The sequence below is a fragment of the Lithobates pipiens genome, unplaced genomic scaffold (assembly GCF_037356315.1).
Source record: "Lithobates pipiens isolate NorthernLeopardFrog02 unplaced genomic scaffold, aLitPip1_a1.2 Scaffold_18, whole genome shotgun sequence".
Taxonomy (NCBI): Eukaryota; Metazoa; Chordata; class Amphibia; order Anura; family Ranidae; genus Lithobates; species Lithobates pipiens.
Window position 1 is genome coordinate 178,355,690 of NW_027507758.1, and position 22,793 is coordinate 178,378,482.

General features: G+C 43.1%; 1 protein-coding gene across 5 annotated transcripts in view; it reads left to right on the forward strand.

The window, feature by feature from the left end:
* The window catches only part of LTBP1 (latent transforming growth factor beta binding protein 1), a 466,869-nt gene that overhangs the window by 249,978 nt on the left and 194,098 nt on the right, over positions 1–22,793 (forward strand). For 2 of the 5 annotated variants that reach the window (XM_077486428.1, XM_077486431.1), the window contains exon 6: positions 17,425–17,472. The exons of the other annotated variants lie outside the window; for them this stretch is intronic. In XM_077486428.1, coding sequence (XP_077342554.1) covers positions 17,425–17,472 — 48 coding nt within the window. The remainder of the gene's footprint in view (positions 1–17,424; positions 17,473–22,793) is intronic. 5 annotated transcript variants of the gene reach the window in all.

The window sequence follows — 22,793 nt, forward strand, 5'->3', positions numbered from 1 at the left end:
GATTTTTTTATTATGGAGGATAATACTATTGTATACTCTATTTATACTTTTAACATGTAAATGATTTGGATATATGATTTGTTATATTATGTGCCACCATTGCATGTATTGTCTGCCATGTACCTACTCAATCATGGCAAACAAATAAATATTTGTTCATGTTTTACTTTGACTACTTCACACACCTCATTTAAAGTCTCGACCCTCTTTCTTTATGTTCTCCCTCACACAGTTAATGTGACCTCAGTGGTGATAGAGAGGGACAGAGGAGGAGCAAACAAGGATGCCGTGCAGGCCCCTAATGCCCTCCTTATCAATGGATGAGGTCATTGGTTGTTAGGACACCGGTGGCAGGAAGGTTGTAATGGTGCACAGAGAAAACCTGTGCCTTCCTGTAACTTAAAGACAGTATCGGTCTACCTGCTGGCTTGTATACATTTTTAGGGCAATTTTTTGACATTTTGCCAGGGCACCCCTGAAGAAACCTAAAGTCACCCAAGGGCCCTGGTTGAAAAAGGCTAATTTATAGTTAGCCTAAGTCAGTCAGAATTCTGTGTATTTTGCTAGACATTTTGTTTAGCATGATGAAAAACAGGTTGGTAGGCAGATGATGCTTGTAGCAGAGCTACATTATAACTGCTGTAAAAAAAGATCATTTACTTTATTTTACTTTACCTTTGTAAGCTTCATGGTTATCTCATTTTAATGGCAGTTATGTCATCGGTCCACAATAAATGAAAAGCTTGCTTTAATTTTTGAGACGTAAAACTTATTCTTGGAAATGTAACAAAGAAAATGTAAGCAAGCCATTTTTTGTTTCTCCAGCTTGAGCATAACGTTCCCTCAATATATGGTACCCTCATCTAAATTTACTAGTTCATTATTGTTCTTCTGTTGAAGTGTATAAAAAAAGTTTATCATTGGGTCTTCTGGTTCAGAGCCCAGACACATAACAAAAAGCCAGACATGGAAGTATGATCTAAAACATACATCCAGTATTTACAGCAAGAAAAGCTTTGTCATGAGTATTTATTTCCTTATAAATTAGGATATAGAATCATACTTCATATTTCTAGCTATTTATGGGATTACTATGGTTTAGAATACTTTTTTTTGTGGCTATAACACAACCATCTTAAAATGCACCAAGAAAATTCAGTGTCTGAATATCGCCACGGAAGGTGCTTTGCTCGGAAGCTCGTGTTTTTGGCCGGCTCCCATGTAGACGTCCTGGTCTCTGTTGCAGATGGCTGCCATCAGATGAACTTTGTTGATTAATTTATGGCATAGAAACCAGTGCCAGGGGAAACTTTGAAAGTTAAACAGTTTATATGTCGGCTTTTCCAGTAGTAAGGTACTGTGTAAAGTAAGCCAAATTGAAATCCTAGAAATACGTGTTGAAAGTCCAAAGAATGAACTGTGGAAGGCAGGAATAGGTGACTCTTGTCAATCCTTCAAGTACAGTTATAAATAAAGTGTTTTATGAGTTATTTTCATCTGTGGCACAATGGTTTCCTTTCCTAGTGAATGATACCATTTCTGCAATTTAGTGCAGGAAAATAAGTACAGCTTGATATCTATTTTAATATGAATAGTCTAAAAAGAGCCAAGATTTTTCTATTTCATGTAATTTATTCTATTCATTTTTTTCCCTGTTTTAAATTGCTATGGTATGTTGCAGCTGAATGCCAACCACCCAGAATTGAAAACTGAAAAGTGAAAGTTTTCTTTATTTGTATTAGTCTCTAAGTTTTTTTTCTGTTAACCATCTGCAGCCCTCTCCCCACTCTCATGTTTGTTTTTTCTCCCTTGTCTCACCTAAATTATGGCCTTTTCTTATCTCTACAACTATGCCCCTTGCAAGTCAGAATCTCAAGTGGAAATGTTGCCCTGCCAGACAGCTCTCCTTTACTGATTAGTGAATTAACAAGCACTACCCCCACCTGTAACAGTATAAGAGTAAGCATCTTTATAGGGAGAGCACATTTTCTGGGGTGCACATTTGCTGCAGGGGTTCTTTCTATAAGTCGGGGTATTTATTTAAGTGGGAGCACTTCTGACTCTGCACGTCAGCGAATGCACTAAGCGAATGTGTACAGGAAAATACTTTGAACAGGATGCAGGTGAACTTGTTTACCCTTTCAGCTCTCCTTCCACTCAACATGCTCTATCTACCACTCCTTCTGACACTTGTGTCCTCTGTCCTTAAACTCTCTTTCCTTCACCCCTCTTTTCCACCCCACACTTTAGATATATCACCCTCACTTCTGTCTTCTCCTTATTACTGCACTACCCAACTCTTGCTAATTCTAAATCCACACAGTAATAAAACCTCCAGGACCCTGGGACATGTCCCTTCATATAAATCACACTCCCATATTATCTCCCTCACCCTTCTGCTTCTCCTAACCTCTGGGGATATATCACCAAACCCTGGGCCTCCATCACTTAACTGTACACAACACATCCATTACTCTGCACCCTCTTGCAGCAGCCATAATACGCACAATTTGCAATGCCCACTCTATCTGCAACAAACTCACTTCTCTCCATTACCTCTTTATCTCTAACTCATTTAATCTACTCACCATTACTGAGACATGGCTTCATGAATCTGAAACTACTTCTCCTGCTGTCCTCTCCCATGGTGGCCCTCTTTAGACTCACTCCCCCAGGCCCAATGGTCAGAAGGGAGGGGGAGGGGGAATCCTTCTAGCCCCACATATCACCTTTCAGGTACTTCACCCACCTCTCTCTCTGTCACTTTCCTCATTTGAAGCACATTGCCATTGTCTTTTCTCTACAGTTTCTTTAAGGATAGCTGTGATCTACTGGGCCACTGGACCAGTATCAGCCTTTCTTGATGACTTCTATGCCTGGCTCCCCTACTTTCTCTTCTGAAATCCCCACAATCATTCTCAGTGACTTTAACATCCCTGTTAATACTAACACTTCTGCTACTTCCAAACTTCTCAGTCTATCCTCCTCCTTTGACCCGCTTCTACACACTCTGATGGAAACACCCTTGACCTTGTTTTCTCCCACCTATGCACTCCATGCAACCTCTCCAACTATCCTTTCCCTCTCTCTAACCACCACCTTATTAGTTTCTCTCTCTCCCTCTCTACCACCTCCTCTCCCTCCAACAGCCTAATGCCCCGTACACACGAGCGGACTTAAGTCCGACAGACTTCCAAAGGAGTTCCGTCGGAGTTCTGCTGGAATTCCGACGGAGTTCTGACAGACTTTTCGGCCGAACGGACTTGGCCACACACAATCACACTAAACTCCGACGGATTCGAACGTGATGACGTACGACCCGACTCGAATAAGGAAGTTCATAGCCAGTAGCCAATAGCTGCCCTAGCGTCGGTTTTAGTCCGTCGGAGTAGCATACACACGAGCGGAGTTTTCGAAGGGGACTGGGTCCGGCGGAGTTCCTTCGGGAAAATTTGAAGCATGTTCCATATTCTAAAGTCCGTCAGACTTTGGTGAATCAAAAGTCAGTTGCAGCCCACACACGATCGGATAGTCTGACGGACTCGGTCCTTCGGACTTTGGATGTTGAAAAGTCCGCTCGTGTGTACGCGGCATTACAGTTACCCTGTAGAAACCCTTGCCTCCTCAACCCTTCTCTGCTCTACTCTGCTACTGACCACCTCTATGACAAAATCTCACCTCTGTCCTGCCCCAACTTAGCCACTTCTGTCTACAACACTTCACTGTTATCCTCCAGCCAAACAGATGCCACTAGAAGTTTGGAAAACATAGCCGCACACTTGTGTGCCTGTGGCGTAAGACTAAGTCTCAGAAAGATTACAACCATTATAAATCTGCTCTCCAAAAATACAATTCCTGCCTCCTCACTGCCAAGCAGTCCTATTTTACCACTCTCATTAACAACTTATTCAACTCTTCTCTACCTTCAACTCTCTACGTCATCCTCCACTGCCTCTACCCACTAACTCACTCACTGCCCAGGAGATTGCCAATCACTTCAAACATAAGATTGATGCAATTTGTGAGGAAATCTCCACTGTAGATGAGGTTGCTAAACTTTTCTCTAACATCCACCTTACCACCTGCCCCCTGGACCTCTATTCTACACTCCCTAACTCAATCTCTCCCTTTCTTCAGACAGCTTCTCAAACTCTCTAAAACATGCATTAGTTACCCCCATTCTTAAAAAGCCCTCACTAGACCCCGCCAATCTTAACAACCTACGCCCTTTCTCCTTGCTCCCTTTGTTATCAAAACTCCTTAAATGTCTAGTCTACAACCGACTCCCCTTCAGTCTGGATTCCGCCCTCAACACTCCATGGAAACTGCTCTCCTAAAACTCACAAACCATCTGCTAACAGCTAAATCCTATGGACACTATTCTGTACTCCTGGACCTCTCTGCTGCTTTTGACACAGTGGACCCCCCCCCCCCCCTCAAAAAACTCCACGTCTTTGGTCTCCATGACTGTACTCTTCACTGTTTCTCATCCTATTTATCCAACCTGATCTTTCTGTCAAAATTAACAGCACTACTATCAGCTCATCCACGCTTGCCAAGGTTCTAGGTGTACTCTGGACTCTGAACTACCCTTTCAGCCCCACATCCAAACACTTTACAAATCTTGCTATCTCAACCTCTGCAACATCTCCAAAATACACCCCTTCCTAACCAATGGCACCACAAAACTCCTAGTTCACTCCCTGATCATCTCCCGCCTCGACTACTGCAACTCCCTCCTCACGGAATTACCTTTACACAGGCTATCCCCCCCTTCAGTCTATCATGAATGCTGCTGCCAGACTCACCAACCGCTCAGTGCCTGCTACCCCTCTCTGTCAATCCTTCCACTTGCTTTCACTCACCGAACAAATTAAATTCTAAATTCTAATAACAACTTACAAAGCCATCCACAACTCAGCCCCCAGCTACATCACTATAACCTAGCCTCAAAACACCAACCAACTCGTTCCCTTCGTTCCTCCCAAAACCCCCTGCTCTCTAGATCCCTTGTCAGCTCCTCCCATGCTTGCCTCCAGGACTTTTCCAGAGCCTCTCCCATCCTCTGGGACTCCCTACCCCAATCTGTCTGACTATCTCCTACTCTGCTTGCTTTTAGACAATCCCTGAAAACCCCTCTCTTCAGAGAAGCCTATCCGGCCCCCACCTAACAACTGTACTTTTACTTTCTCCATCAGATCATCCCCCACAGCTATTACCTTTTGTATCACTTGACCCTCCCTCCTAGATTGTAAGCTCTAATGATTCCTCCTGTATTGAATTGTATTGTAACTGTACTGTCTGCCCTCATGTTGTAAAGCGCTGCGCAACTGTTGGTGCTATATAAATTCTGTATAATAATGATAATAATAATGATAATAGTTTATGATTAAAGTAGATGTGAGGCCTAACTGATTGACATCAGTTTGATGAAGCACAGCTTATTATTAAAATGGCAATTTAGAAAAATAAATACTGTCATCATCTTTTTTTCACCCTTTTGATCTCCAGCAGTCTCTTTGCATCCGCATCTTGTCTACGTGCATGCAGCTATGATTGCTTGGGGTTTTCCTGGACTGGTTTCCAGATGGTTACAACAGAGCATGCTTGCATAATTTGTGTTAAAATAATCTATTGTAGCCTCGGGAGCCTATGTGACTTGCAAACAGTGCAGGAGGACAGTTGGAAGACATGGGCAGATTGTTTTCCCTCTATAACAGAAATAGCAATAGGGAAAACTGAACACAGAAAGTCTTTCCCTAATGCCCTAAAAACCTTTTTCCTTTATGACTATTTTAAAGCTGAATGTATAACTATAACTTTTTTTTTTTTTTAGCTTTGAATAGAGTGGAGGGGAATTAGAATACCTGACAGCTTTTATTGCTGTCTGTACCCCCGTTAAGGAGATTCACCCTCTCTAGTTTTACTTTCAATGATAATAGTAAACAGGACAAAGTAAAAGAAAATCCCAAATTTTGGGTTGCCCCAGAAAAGTAATAGAGGGGAAATCTTCCAATGGGGACGCTAGTTCTGGTGATCAGGGGGTACCCAAAGAATTCTCTTAATTTGCAGGGTTTTCCTCCCACCTCTTGCTTGGCTATGGGACAGGAAGCAAAGGAAAATATCTGCAATAGGACACATGGTGAACAAAAAAAAATCTGCTCTATCCAAAATGAAAAACAAGTTTTGCCTATACTGTAGTTCTACACAAAGTTTAGGTATGCCAGTTTTTACATAGTTACATTGGTACAGCTTGGACCAATGTAAGTATGTATATGTCATACGTTTGGAAGCTGTAAACTGCTGTAGTAAGCATGGCTACTAAGGTGTCCTCCATTAGCTTCCCAGTGGCTGCCCTTCTACTTATTGAATAAAGGAGGTCTCTTTCTCTGCGTGGGCGCCATTTGGAGAACACATTGCATTTTCTCAATAAATTTAAAGTGTTCTGTGATAGGACAGAATGGAGATCCACCCATCTCTTGTCCTCGTCCAATCAGAGAATTTTGCATTAATTGAAAAAAAAATGCAAATCCCTGAATGGTGCCCATGCCGAGCAAGCAACCTTCACAGGAACCGGAAGCTAATGGAGGTCACTTTAGTAGTGGTGTCTACTACCGTGATCTCCACCTTCCACATGGTCCCACAGGTATGGCACATACATACCTACATTGCTTGATGACCTTGATGACAGGATCACCAGGTATTGTTTTAATGGTAGTCGCAGATTTAAAAAATAATTAAAATTACTTTTGAACTGTTAAATCTCATGTGCAATTTTAGTAATTGGACTTACATTGAATTTAAAGTGCACCTGCCATTTATTTGTTAACTAGTAAATAGCATATGAACAAAAGATCTAATCAGAGCTGGATTTTTTTTACCAGAATTTTTGTAATGCTGGGTGAACTTTGTTCCCTATAACAAAATAGTTTTGTTCAATTTACAAGAGTGTATTTTCTGATTTAGTTGCTTATTCACTGTGCTAATTTAATTGAAGTACTGATCTTGAAAAAATATGACTTCATACATGGCCTGCTTCAATTATTTCTCTTTGCTTGAGCCTTCATCACTTACTGGCAGATGATATGACTATGAGAATTTCTTAGTTCAGACAAGACTCATTATCCTGTAACTGCGTGCTTGCGAATAACAGTCATTTTCTTTTGTTTTTGTTTCTAGTTTTTGTTTTTCTACTTGATGTCATCCTCATTTAGATATTGTCATAGGATCTAGCTTATCCACTTGGTCCAAGCAGGAAATGAATAGAAGCTTGTATTGGTCACATTGTGTGAATTCCATAACAGCTTGACCCTTCGGGCACAAATATTCATACAATATTTTTATCCATGTTTGAGTGCTCTTCTCATCTTTAGTAAAGGATATACTTGATGTTACATTTACCATGTGTTCATAGATTTTCTGCAGATGATGTATTACATTTTTGTAAAAGTGTATGTATTGCTCAAACTTTTTTTTTTTTTAGTATAGTTTAACCTAAGTTAACACTTTTGCCAGTCGGTGTATCATTGATCAATGTGCCCTTCACTTCCTGCCCCAGAGATGTAATTAGACCGTTGGAGAGAATCTCAGAAAGTTAGAGGAGCTCCCCTCTTAGCCCTTGTATACACGGTCGACATCCCGATGGAAAATGTCCGATCGGACTGTGTTGTCGGATAATCCAACAGTGTGTGGGCTCCATCGGACTGTTTCCATCTGAATATCTGACCGACAAAGTTTTAGAGCTGGGCTATAAAATTTTCCGACAACATGATCTGATCAGACTTTGTCCGATCGTTTGTAGAGAATTCCGATCGGACAAAGTGCCACACATGCTCAGATCAAATTACGAGACCAAAGCTATTGGCTACTAGCCTGAACGGAGTCCCGTCGTAACGAAATAACGTCATCACGTTACGAACGATGAGATTTTCCGACAACTTTGTCTGACCGTGTGTATGCAACACCAGTATCGGACAAAATCCGACGGATTTTGTTGTCGGAATGTCCGACCGTGTGTACAAAGGCTTAGACTTTTTTCCCCAGAACAATTGTCCCCATTGGAAGAATTCCTCTTATTCTTGGAACAACTCTAAAATGCAGAATTTCCCCTCAGTTCTGTTATAGTGATCACAGTGGGGGCACAGACAGCAATATAGCTTTAAAGCTTAAAGTGTTACTAAACTAAGAACCTGCATTCATTATACCTGATCTCCCACAGTACACAGAACATGGGAATACAATTATTTTAGTAAATATAAACTGCTAAATACCTCTGCTCATCAGCAGTATATAGTATTCGTGTGACTTGTATCAATTCCTAGTAAAGCTTGTAGGAGTTTTCATTCTCCCCTGACCCTCTGTCTGCACATGTTTGGACAAAGCTGATTGGCCATTTGCTGATCACATGCACTCTCCAAACAAAAAAGAAAAACTCTAGCAGTACACACTGAGTACAAACTGAGCACGTGCAGCTTGTACCCAAGCTGTGTATTATCAGGAAATAATTAGGGGTCAGTGGAAGAAGAGGAGGATCAGAGAGCCATGATCACATAGCCTTTATACATAATGCAAAGGATTAACCCCTTAGGTCACACAGTGAGTATAACAAGCATGCTTTACTGCATATACAGACTGATTTTACTGTTGTGGGTTCAGTAACACTTTAACTCTGGGCAACTAAAAAATGATCCCTTGCAGTGGAACCATGCCTGCACTTCAAGGGTTAATAGATTTTTCTTTTCTAGGAGAAACTTTCACTTAACTGATCCTCACCTCCTCATGGCAGATGGTGTTCCCCCATGTTTCGGCAGTAGACTATCCCTCTGTGTCATCATGTCCAATTTTGGGCTGCAGACCCTGCTTTGATCTCCTGATGATTTCAGGACCCTAGACAGCTGGGGCATGGGGAAGAGGAGGGTGCAGGGAACAGTCTAGCTTCAGGGAGGAGCGGTGGAGCAGGAAAATGTAATGGTGGCCCCCCATGCTTCGGCATAGACTATCCCTTGGTGTCATCATGTACAATTTTGGGCTGCGGACCCTGCTTTGGTCTCCTGATGATGTCAGGACCCTAGACTGCTGGGGCATGGGGAAGAAGAGTGTGTAGGCAACGGTCTAGCTTCAGGGAGGAGCGGTGGAGTGGGAAAATATATCCTTTTTTCAGTTGTTCCCATTGACCAGTGGTCTCCAAACTGAATGCGGCCCTTTGCTTGCTCTTATCTGGCCCCTGGGACATCGTTCCTCTCATTGATATGAGGCATTATTCCTTCCATTGATACTAATGATGGTAGAGTTTAAGTAAAAAGAAGACACAAAGAATAAATAAATAAATAAATAATTAAATAAAGAGAAAAACACAAAGAATCAAAGAATGTCTACAGTTGCCCAATTTTTTTAATGTTTGAACACACAATTAGAGATAGCTGAGAATAGAATACTTAAAAATCGGTAAACATACCTCATCTTCTATATAAAAAAAATTATTAAAAAAAACGATACTTTAATTGAAAGTCCATTATGATGTACACAACTATGTCAGACAGACAGGTGAGATCTTTGTTTCCTACTTTAGTTTTACCTCTTCCTGTGTCACTTTCACCTTGGCAGCTTCCTTGGTTATTGGACTGTTCTCTGAAAACGTAATCAGCATTATAACACTACTGATTCGTCGTCTAATGAACAAGGTAAAAACTCTCTGAGCTGCCTATCTCAAATAAGAAATAGTGGTCTCAGTTGCCTGGCTGTGCAGTTTGTCATTGGTTTGCAAATACCAAGACTAGCTGACCAGAACTACAATTCCATTGGCAAGTATATCTGTTCAAATGTATACTGTTTGCCAGGGTTTGTATCTTGATTGGATAATGGGCGTCAGCACAGCTTCACCCTGTATACTAAGTTAAATTCCCTTGAAAGGAGCAACTTCCCTTGCAAAGTGAACAGTCTATTTCCCTTTAGTAAATCACCCCATAGTTTGTTTGAGCAAGGAGTAAGGCCGCGTACACACGCGCGGACTGTTTGCCCAACCTTGTTCGTCAAACAGTTTCGGCAAACAGTCCGCTCAAAATTTGCATGAGCGGACTTGCCCACACACGAGCGGACTGTTTCAGCGAACTGTTTGCCAAACAGTTCGCTCAACTTTTGAAATGAACGGACTCGCCCACGTAAGGAGGAGGCAAATCCGCCCATTTCGAGCGCGTGTACAGGTAGGCGGGGCCCGCGAAGGAGACGTCGCGGGCTCCGCCGCCTGGAATGGGCTTAAAGGGGAACCCCAACGCCGAAAAAAATCGGCGTGGGGGTTCCCCCAAAGTCCACACCAGACCCTTGTCCGAGCACGCTACCCGGCCGGCCAGGAAAGGGGGGCGAGCGAGCGCGCCCCCCCTCCTGAGCCGTACCAGGCCACGTGCCCTCAACATGGGGGGTGCCTTGGGGAAGGGGGGGCCGCGCGGCCCCCCCACCCCAAAGCACCTTGTCCCCATGTTGATGAGGACAAGGGCCTCTTCCCGACAACCCTGGCCGTTGGTTGTCGGGGTCTGCGGGCGGGGGGCTTATCGGAATCCGGGAGCCCCCTTTAAGAAGGGGGCCCCCGGATACCGGCCCCCCACCCTATGTGAATGAGTATGGGGTACAATGTACCCCTACCCATTCACCTGTGAAATAAAGTACAAAAAAAAACACAACACAGGGAAAAAATATTTTATTGCACAGCTCCGGGGGTCTTCCGTCTTCGGGGGTCTTCTCGCCGGACTCCTCCGCTATCTGTGTGTAGCTCTTTTGCTAGCGGAGGAGTCCGGCTTTCTTCCTCCCCGCCGCCGGCCTCTTCTCCCGACTTCGGGGGTCTTGTCCCCCTCTTCGGTTCTTCTGCCGGGCCACCGCGCCTTCTTGTAGCTCTTTTGCAGGCGGTGGCCCGGTCTTCTGTCGCCGCTGCCTTCCGTTCTTCTGTCGCCGCCTTCGGTTCTTCTGCCGGGCCACCGCGCCTTCTTGTAGCTCTTTTACAGGCGGTGGCCCGGTCTTCTGTCGCCGCTGTCGTCGCCGCCGCCTTCCGTTCTTGTTCTTCTTCTTGTTCTTCTTCTTCTTCTCCTGGAGATGTTGACTCGACGAGCTCTCCGGCCGGAATGCCAGAGCCGCGCTGTGCGGTCACTTATATAGTGACAATGGGGCGGTGTCACATGGTATATGTCACATGGGTTGGTCACATGGTGACCCCGCCCCCTTACGATGTCATAGTCCCCATGTGACATCAACCCATGTGACCAACCCATGTGACATATACCATGTGACACCGCCCCATTGTCACTATATAAGTGACCGCACAGCGCGGCTCTGGCATTCCGGCCGGAGAGCTCGTCGAGTCAACATCTCCAGGAGAAGAAGAAGAAGAACAAGAAGAAGAACAAGAACGGAAGGCGGCGGCGACGACAGCGGCGACAGAAGACCGGGCCACCGACTGTAAAAGAGCTACAAGAAGGCGCGGTGGCCCGGCAGAAGAACCGAAGGTGGCGACAGAAGAACGGAAGGCAGCGGCGACAGAAGACCGGGCCACCGCCTGCAAAAGAGCTACAAGAAGGCGCGGTGGCCCGGCAGAAGAACCGAAGAGGGGGACAAGACCCCCGAAGTCGGGAGAAGAGGCCGGCGGCGGGGAGGAAGAAAGCCGGACTCCTCCGCTAGCAAAAGAGCTACACACAGATAGCGGAGGAGTCCGGCGAGAAGACCCCCGAAGACGGAAGACCCCCGGAGCTGTGCAATAAAATATTTTTTCCCTGTGTTGTGTTTTTTTTTGTACTTTATTTCACAGGTGAATGGGTAGGGGTACATTGTACCCCATACTCATTCACATAGGGTGGGGGGCCGGTATCCGGGGGCCCCCTTCTTAAAGGGGGCTCCCGGATTCCGATAAGCCCCCCGCCCGCAGACCCCGACAACCAACGGCCAGGGTTGTCGGGAAGAGGCCCTTGTCCTCATCAACATGGGGACAAGGTGCTTTGGGGTGGGGGGGCCGCGCGGCCCCCCCTTCCCCAAGGCACCCCCCATGTTGAGGGCACGCGGCCTGGTACGGCTCAGGAGGGGGGGCGCGCTCGCTCGCCCCCCTTTCCTGGCCGGCCGGGTAGCGTGCTCGGACAAGGGTCTGGTGTGGACTTTGGGGGAACCCCCACGCCGATTTTTTTCGGCGTTGGGGTTCCCCTTTAAGCCCATTCCAGGCGGCGGAGCCCACGACGTCTCCTTCGCGGGCCCCGCCTACCTGTACACGCGCTCGAAATGAGCGGACTTTCCGAGCGGGAACAGTTTGCTCATTTCGAAAGTAGCCTACACACGGGCGGACTGTTCGCTCAAACACAGTTTCAGCGGACAGTTTTTCGGAATTTCCGAAAGACTTTGTCCGTCCAACTGTCCGCTGAAACTGTCCGCTGAAAGCCCACACACGAGCGGACTGTCCGCCCAAACACTGTTCAGCGGACAAGGTTGGGCGAACAGTCCGCCCGTGTGTACGCGGCCTAAGTATTCTCTCCTGAGCTCCAGAAGGCTATTTGTGTCTCAGGTACAGCTTTAGTTCCTGCAACCCACTGTACCCACCACTAAGCCTCTGCTACACCTCAAGAAAGTTTTCACTGCCCCACAGCAACAATTATGCTGCACTCAGAGCCAAGCATCTGTGGCATCTGCTGTCTCTGCTGCAGCCATTATCTCAACCTGCAATAAAACTGCAAAAAAGCCCCATACACACGGTCGGATTTTCCAACGGAAAATGTGCGATCAGATCATGTTGACAGAAAATCCCTTCCAGTGTGGGCTCCATCTGACTTTTTCCGTCGGATTTTCCGCAGGATCTAAAATTTTCATGCAACAAAATCTGATTGTTTAAATTTCCGATTGTGTGTAGACAATTCCGACGGACAAAGTGCCACACATGCTCAGAATAGACTAAGAGACGAAAGCTATTGGCTACTGGCCTCTTTATAGTCCCGTCGTACGTGTTATACGTCACCACGTTCTGAATAATCGGATTCTCCGACAACTTTGTGCGACCGTGTGTATGCAAGACAAGTTTGGGCCAACATCTGTCGGAAAAAATCTGACGGATTTTGTTGTCGGAATGTCCGACCGTGTGTATGGGGAATTAGCCTCCGCTGTAACATCAGCTTCTGATGCATCCACAATTTAAGCCTCTGCTGCACCTCCAGTTTCCACTGCATCCACAGTTTGTACCTCTGCTGCATCTCCGCAGCATCTGTATCCTTCGCTGCACCCCCAGTCCAAGCCTCAGCTGCACCCACATTCCCTGCTTCAGCCACAGGCTAACTTCTACTGCACTGGCAACCTTAAGCCTCTGCTGTGCTACCTCTGCACTGGCAGCTTCAAGTCTCCGCTATGCCACCTCTGCACCCAATACCTTATGCTTCTGCTGAACCACCTCTGCACCCACAGCCTCAAACCTCTGCTGCACTACCTCTACACATGCAGCCTTCTGCCTTCTCTGTGCTTTCATCTCTGCACTAGCAGACTAAGGCTTCCGCTGCACCACCTCTATATCCACAGGCTCAGGCCTCTGTTGTGCCTCCTCTGCATTTGCAGCCTCTAATCTCTGCTGCGCCTTCTCATCACATGCAGCCTTTAGCTCAACTTCCTTAAACTGTGCTGTATGCCAGTCTTGTGCTAGAATGGATGTGTATGTTTTGATGTAAAATAGATTATATGGCCTCATTCTTCTAAAAAGCTGCAGTTCACAGCAAAATATTTTTTCTATTTGCTTTTTTCTAGGCGTTAAAGTAGAACTATGGGCAAAACTTTTTTTTTTCATTTTGGATAGAGTAAGGGAGGGTAATAACGCCTGTCAGATTAATTTTTTTGCCATCTCTGTCCCATTGTGGAGATTTCCCTTCACTTCCTGCCCCATAGCCAAACAGGAAGTGAGAGAATATCTCTGCAAATGAAAGGATTTTTTGGGGGGCTCCCAGCTCACCAGAACGAGTGTCCCCATTGGAAGAGTTCCCATCTATTACTTTTTTTGGGGACAACCCAAAATTGGGGTTTTGTTTTTACTTTCACTTTTAATGATAATGGTAAACGTGACAAATAGAGCGGGTGAATTTCCTGAACAGGGGCACAGGCAGCAAAAATTGACAGGGGCTCTAATCCCTCTCCACTCTGTACAACCTAAAAGAAAAAGTTTTGCCTTTAGTTATACTTTAATGATATTAAATATTAATATATTAATTAATTATTATATACATATATACATTAATTAATATATTAATATATTGATATTAATATTAAGGAAAACTAGCTGTCACCCAATCTAAATATTGTTTGACTATGAGTCCACTTCTCACATCCTGACATTTTTTTTTCCAATTTCTGAACATTAAAGGTGTTTATCACATTTCAGTCTTGAAGCTGATGCCTATCTTGCAGCAGTACTCATTACTTGTCCTGAACAATATTTCAGGCCCTTTTCTATTTCCTTATATAGTAATTATCACATGTAGCATAACACCAGATCTGAGCTGCTTAACCAAGGGCAATATTCATAATAGTAATCTAAACCTTTAGGAAGTCTGAATGCTGACTGAATAACAAAATCTGCCAAGTTGGGCAGGATTTCCATCGCTTGAGCACAGCCTATGGCACCCTATATGACCTACTAGGATATATACCTGTATATATATATATATATATATATATATATATATATATATATATATATATATTGCCTAAAACATTTTCTTGATTTAGTAGTCCTGTTTTAGCTTGGAATATATTATTAATGCATTATTAATCTTGCAAGTTTGAAATTACTATTTCTCCAGATGATGTGAAAAATGTATGGCTGATAACTATTAAGCAAAAAGTCATTTTTACTTCTTCTAACTTTAGGCACAGGCCTACAAAAGCTAATGGTAAGATCCAGAACTACTGCTAGGTGTCATCTATCAGCAACAATGCTTCCGTCGCTCCTGTTACTGCTTCCCTAGTGTATAATACATATATAAATAAATAAACCAGACCCTTCCACAGGTCATATATAGAAAAAACAATCAGATGGGATTGCTGCACTTAAAATGTATTTAGAAAAATTAAAATTCCATTCAGTGTCAAAGGCATGACGGTTTCAGGCTATACAGATAGTGCCCTTCTACATATACAATCATAATGGTTTTTACAAGTATATTTGTACACTTGTGGGATCAATTAATCAATCAATCAATCATTTTGTACTAATGGGACAAATCAACCAATGCAAAAAAAACATATAGGCATATATGAGATCATGGGTCATCAGGTGCTATCACTTTTCCTATCACATTTGATAATTTTTTCTAAATATATTTTAAGTGCAGCAATCTCATCTGATCGTTTTTTCTATATATGACCTGTGGAAGGGCACTCCACCTTCAACATTTGTTATATATATAGTGCACTTTTCCTGGAAGCTGAAAACATCCCAGTTCTTGCATGGCCAGCATACTCACCGGACATGTTACCACTGAGCATGTTTGGGATGCTCTGGATCGGCGTATACGACAGCGTTTTCCAGTTCCTGCCAATATCCAGCAACTTTGCACAGCCAATGAAAAGGAATGGACCAACATTCCACAGTCCACAATCAACAACCTGATAAAACTCTATGCAAAGGAGATGTGCTGCACTGCATGAGGCAAATGGTCAACACACCAGATACTGACTGGTTTTCGAATCCCCCCAATATAGTAAAACTGCACATTTTAGAATGGCCTTTTATTGTGGCCAGCCTAAGGCACACCTGTGCAATAATCATGCTGTCTAATCAGCATCTGGATATGCCACACCTCTGAGGTGGATGGATTATCTCAGCAAAGGAGAAGTGCTCACTAATGGCCGATACACTGTTCGAAATTCGAAAGAATTTTCTTTCGAAAATCATATCTAAGAATTTTCCTAAGAATTTCGCACCATTAGTGGGCTGCAGGAACAGACAATTTTCGTGCGTCAATCACAAAACGATTTTCTAATCAATGATGGGAGAACTGTGCGAGAAATGTAATAAGAAAAAAAATGCGTATGTGCAAGGAAAGAAAATTTACGGAGAGAAAAGAAGATTCCCGGCCATGAAAATTCTTATCTGTAGCACCAAGAGGTGAAATTAAAGGCTTGGTTGGCCGAATTTTGAAAATCAATGGTGGAACCATCGGATCACAAATAAAACTAACTTTCTGATTTTAAAAATAATTTTTTTTTTCGAAATGCGACCATGTATGGCCTGCATAACACAGATTTGTGAACAATATTTTAGAGAAATAGGCCTTTTGTATACGTAGAAAAAGTCATAGATCTTTAAGTGATAAGCTCATGATAAATAGGGGCAAACACAAAAGTATTGCTTTTATAATTTTGCTCAGTGTATGTACAATGTAGTGTTAACCTCTGCACAATCCACTTGGGTGTTTATGTATTGAAGTGCCATGGGGCTGATTTACTATGGAGAGTGCAAAATCTGGTGCACCAGAGCACCAGCTCTGTCAAAACTTAATTGAACAAACTGCCTTTAGAACCTGATTGGATACCATGTTCAGCTGCACCAGATTTTGCACTCTCCAGTGTTAGTAAATGAACCCTCATGTGTCACCGTTTATGCAATTTTATACTTTACTTTATTGTACCCTGTTTTCCATTCCTGTGCAAAAACTTTTCCATAAAGAAGTTATTATTTTTCGACTAATAGTGCATTGTTATTATTATCAAAATGCACGTTTATAGAACAGTTGTATATGTCTTTCCTTCAACATTTTCTTACCATGTATTTCCACTGCAGGCATTTTTGCAGCCAAATCGGGTTAACACCTAATTTATATTTGTTACATGCCCCCCTAACTTGAAATTCTTTTTTAAAATTGCAGTTTATCGTTTTATCTTTTAGATGCTCTATTCTGGACCCTCCAGCAAGAAAAATTGCTACAGAGTTCGCTTTATCAGAGGGCTGGAAATATTAAATTATTAAAAAAAAAATTAGACATGCTGTGTGAATGGGAACACATAAACACATAGTGGGGTCATCTCAAGTTTGACTGCAAACGTGGAAAAATGTTTTAAACTATTTGAATTGTTGTTCATCCTCCACAGTATTCACAGTGATTTGCATAGATAATCTGATCACATCAGTTACAAATTGTATTACACTAATTCCCCTTATTTACAAAACCGGTTTGATTAGTGCTGTCATTGCTACAGTAATTATGTGTAACTTGAAAAAGGAAGCATGCTGGCTGCCATTGTTAGGTAGATGTCAGTGGAGCCTTGAGTGGATTGTGTGTATATCTTTCACTTCTTCAGTGGTACACAATGGTAAACTTTTTTGCCATGTTAATTCCACAGGGGTCTCGTCTCATGATGTTGCAAATGTTTGTTTCCTTCACTTGCTGTATTTTTGAATCTGCCTGAATCCACTCCTCTTTGCAGGTTCTCATTCATTCTTTCCCCATCTCAGACCCTTTTCCTGCTCTTCAGGTACTGTTGTGTGTCTTCATATTTGCTTCATATTTTTTGGTCTGGTGTGTTCCATCCTTCTTGATTTATTAACAGTTGTAGTAGGATACCAAAACCCAAGAACAAAAATGTAATATATTAAAGTTTGTCAACTCCCACACAATTATTTTCATTTTCTTTTTTACATGGGGTTTAAAATATATACCAGACTCGAAGGACCAGGGGTTGGAATGGGGGGGGGGGGGGGGGGTGGGGACCAGTACGCCATTTAATAATAAAAAAAATTTATATTGGCTCTTTTGTTCACGGTCTTTGTCTGCTGTCATTGGGGAATTGCCCACTAACAGCAGGTATGACTCATCATTGTTAGGACGCATTCGGGTGCCAGCTCCTTAACAACTGATGACTCATACCTGTTGCTAACAGCAGGGACGAGTTACTGGTATTTAGGGCACTGCCAGGTTCCGGCTCCTTAACAAACAATGACTCATCCCTACTGCTGACAGTGGGGATAAGTCACTGGTTGTTATGATGCCTGCTCCTAAACAACAGCGCAAAATCGCACACAAAAATGCATCAAAAAACAAATGTAGATGTGATTTTGATGCACTTTCATTGACGTCTAAGGACCACAAAATCGGATTGCACCGCACCAAAGTTGCATCGCAGCTGCGCTGCATTGATGTAGACAGGCACCATTGGAAGCAATGTTATTTTCATTGTCATGTGATTTCATAGTTTCATCCAGTTCAATCTGAGTGAGTGTCTACAATTGTCCCTATCCCTGTACATTGCACACTCAGGTCGGTCCCTACCCTCCAGGAGCCCACAGTGCGATCCAAGTCACATCTGAAGTTACATTAGTGTAAAGCAGGCCTAAATGTGCTGGCTGCATTGGCTTTAATTTTCAGACTAAAAACGCAGAAAATACCTGGTGATCTTGACAGAAACGTAGTTTCCTTGTGTCTTTCTGTGAGCTTGACTGAAATCATATCTTCCTTCCAAGTTATCTTCTGTAAACTAGTTATTCTTCCAACCATTTATTGGAAATGAAGAAGAAAATGTGTTTGTAGTCAACATTTGGCCATCAGATGGGGCACATAGATACAGTAAAAGAATTCATATAGCCACCAGTGGCGTTGCTATGGAGGTGTGGGGGGGGCGTGGCGTGTGGGGGAAGCTGCCTGTAACACTCCCCCGTTTTAAGCGGATCTCCAAAATCTCCGGAGGCAGCCGGAGTTGGTGGGCGGAGCTGGGGGTGTGGCTGCCTCCTCCACTCCTCCCACAGGCTCCTTCACTCTGGCTGTTCCCACAGCTGGAGGAGAAAAAGGTGAAAACACTGGGCATGCCCTGGGTGTCTTCATCTCTGGGTTGACAGCGTGCCGTAACATGCTGTTACGGCACACTGTCTGTCTCTACAGAGAGTCCTAACCTGCTCTATGCCACCCCAACTTGCCCTATACCACCCCAGCCTACCTTTTTCCACCCCAACCTGCCCTATGCCACCACAACATGCCCTATGCCACCCCAACCTACCCTATACCACCCTAACCTGCCCTATGCCACCCCAGTCTGCCCTATATCACCCTATACTATAATTTACAGGGGCCATTTGGGGGTGCGCCCCGTGACCGTGCGCTGCCTGCACTGCCTGCAGGGCAGGATGGACAGGAGGGGGGTAACACCATGTTTTGCCGCAGCAGGTGACACCAACCCTAGTGACACCGCTGATAGCCACTATGGGAAAGGAAATGTATTATTCACTGGATTACCAACAGAAAATAAAATGGGAAAAAAACTACAAATATTACATTTTTGTTTTGGGATTTAGATACATTTTAACAAACACCCTACAATTTACGCATGTCCTTGTTTAGGTTTTAATATAATTTTTTGAAAAAGCAATCAATGTTGTTTCTTAGATACTAAAAGTCTCCAATCATTATGGTGGGGATGTCCTACCAAACCTTTCTTATGCTTTGTCATAACCTACAATTTAAACACAACACATAAGAAAACTTGGATCTCTAACTGAAGAAAAATGTGTACCTTTGCCTGAATGATGCACTTGTAGACATAGTTTTAAAAAATGTGTACCTTCATCCTGTACAACAAGCTATCAATGTCAGATGTAAGAAAATGGACTTTTCAAAATAAATCTCTTTTAACCCCCTTGGCGGTATTCCCGAGTCTGGTTCGGGGTGGAATTCCAGTACCATTAGCGGTAACCCTGAGCCAGACTCGGGGCTGCATTGCAGGATACAGGGAAAGTTACTTACCTTGTCCCCTGGATCATGCAATGTCTCCCCGCTGTGTGTGGGAGCTGTCTCCTCGCTCGATTCACACAGTGCCGAGTTCCGCCGGGCTCCCTTCCCTGAGAGCGCTGCGACGCACGGGGACGGAGAGCCACGCCAAATTCAAAAAAGTAAAAACACAGTACACATATAGTACACTGTAATCTTACAGATTACAGTACTGTATAAAACAATTACACACCCCCTTTGTCCCTAGTGGTCTGTCCAGTGCCCTGCATGCACTTTTATATTATAAATAATTTTTTTTCTGCCTGGAATTCGGAGATTGTCCATAGCAACCAAAAACTGTCCCTTTATGTCAAACGTGGTTTTAGACCAGCTAGAAAACAGCGATAATAAATTAGAATCACTTGCAGAATTGAGCGATAGTGATTTGTGGGGAAATTCATCATCAAACACTAAATCTAATGACAGCAGCAATTCTGTAACTGAGCAAATTTCAGTGTTTTTGATTTGATTACATTATTGAATAATTAATTATTAATATTATATTATTATTTGCTATAATTTTTATAGTTATTTATTATATTATAATTTATGATTCATTTTTCAAACTTTATTATGCCCGGAATGTCTACTAGTCTCTGGTTTGGACAGATTTAAGTGAGTTATTTCTAAGAATTACAGGCCTATGATATAAAACGCCAAATTTCTGTGCAAAATAATTGTACCGCTTTCAGCACCAAAAATCGGAAATAATTATACCGCCAGGGAGGTTAAAGAAATGTGCCTGGCAAAGTCAGTCAAAACAGTAAGGGAAAATATCTAACATTTCAGTGTTAGAACACTTCTTCTTTACCTGGGTCATAGTAGAATATCTTAGGACCCTGTGTACACTTGTCATATCCAGCTATCCAGTGGTCTCAGATCATCAGGTTTGTGGTTACTCATCAATGATGGTTGATTTTGCTAGTGCCTGTAAATCCATGGAGGGCTGCAGTTGACTGTGGGCATGGAGGACAAAATCGAGGTGGGTAACAGTGGCTCTGTGTGTTTCCCTCCAAACACACAATGTGAGCTGTTCCACATGCATGTTAGGAAATAATCTTACACAGTGGACCCAAGCTGGAACATGTTTGTGAAGATTGAATCAGTCTTTAATTTAAGTAATCACATCTACATAGACACATTAAGAACGCTAATGCTATAGCTGAAACTGTGTACAAGGACCTACTTAAGTAAACCTGTCACACTAGGTAACTAGGCCTATGTGACTTAGATATTTCCTGGATACAGGTGACTGAGACTGTAAAGAAGATGCAAGTGTTTGTTTGCATGGACAATGTCAGTGGCAAACAATGGAGCAAATGCAGGATGTGTGTGTTTATCCGTTTTGTTGGGTTCACGGTCATCAGTTTTCAGGTTCAGGGTGGGTTTATAATGTGCCCAGTCTTTGGATTCTGGCTGAGAGGCTACACGTTGCTTATTGGAGGTGTAGTGTACAGTCTTGGTAATTGAGGGTCCTTTATTTATTTATTTCACATTGAGGGCCCTTTAGAATGAATAGTGATACACCAACTAGGGTCTGTCCACTTGAGGGCTGAAGTGTATGCTTGTTATAGATGATGTTATCCATTGTCCCGAGCATTGTGCTTAGTTAGATGATGTAGTGATCTGTAGCAGTAACTGGATACAGACTGTGTTTAAATCATCTACAAGGCAGTCTTTAAAATGAACCTGAAATAAATGCACCATTGGCCTGGAGAAAGCTAAATATCTTTAGTACACCATAGAGTGAGGTGTATTTAATCCCCAAATTAATGATTCTCTAAAACTACCTCAACTGGTCATGAAAAAATGATAAACACCTTCCAGTGCATACTTGCATGCTATAAGTGAGTATTCCCAATGTTGCCATCTTGATGGCTCCCTTATCAAACATACTTGATGGGAGGAATGCAGCAATGGTCAGTGAAGCACTTGTACTGAGAGGGCATTTCATGAATTTCATGAGAAGATAGTACTGTGGTAGCATCACGCACTTAGATCTCCCATTTCAGAAAAGAGGTAATTGTTCAGACCGATATTTTTTGTGACACTATGAGCCCAATTTGACATCAGTAGACAACAGGAGGGTCATCTGAACAGAAAGGTTAAACTTGCAGAGAAAAATACAATTTTAAAGAGCTAGAGTGCCTAGTGATAAAATGGGCACTAGAAGCCTTCTGGTGTCTTTTAGGTCATCATTCATTATTGACCATTCTGACCATATGTCAGGTTGATTAGATGGTTCCTGCAAAATTTAAATTTCCCTGTGGAATACCATGCTGGTTGAATCAGGGGAACATAGTTCATTTTTTTCCTGGACCCACTGCCTAGTTGTGACCTATGTCCCTACCCCTGGCTTATGTGACAAACAGCCTTTGGGTCAAGTCTTGAATGGGTACCTAGCTTGCATGCCACAGTTTCTTGATTGGACATTTGACTCTTAACATTTGAAAAGGCTCCTGGGGCCAGCAGAAGGAGTCCACACCGAAATAATAGTTTTGAACTGCTGCCCTGTGTGTTGAAGCTTTTTTGATACATATGGTGTACCCTGAAATTAAATGCTTTTTGTTATTGTTTGAAAGTTGAAAAGATGATCATCTGCTGGTGTGCCTTGATTGTTATGCTAATATCCTTGCCTCTTTTCCTTGCATTTGCCACTGATCTAGCAATAGTAAGGCAGAGATAAGGATTACAGGCCCAGATAATTATATATCTCTATTCTGATGGGTTCTTTTTAATGTGCAGGCATTTGCCACGGTGTGTATGTCTTGTTGGCGTTCAGGTGTAAAGAGCAGAGAAAACACTGTTAATAAAACTTGTGATTCTGCCCTTGTCAAAAAATAAATAAATAACCAGTGTCAGGATTGCTATTGAATACAAAGCAGGGAGGTGAAATACTCACCAACTCTCTTTCCAGAGGGATGAGTGTGGTGTCCTTCTCTCACGGACAGTTAGCATTTTCAAGCTTTTTTGGAAATGAGGGAGCGATGCCTCACTGCTGAACTCTGCAAGGGAGCGACATAGAGCTGCACGATTCTG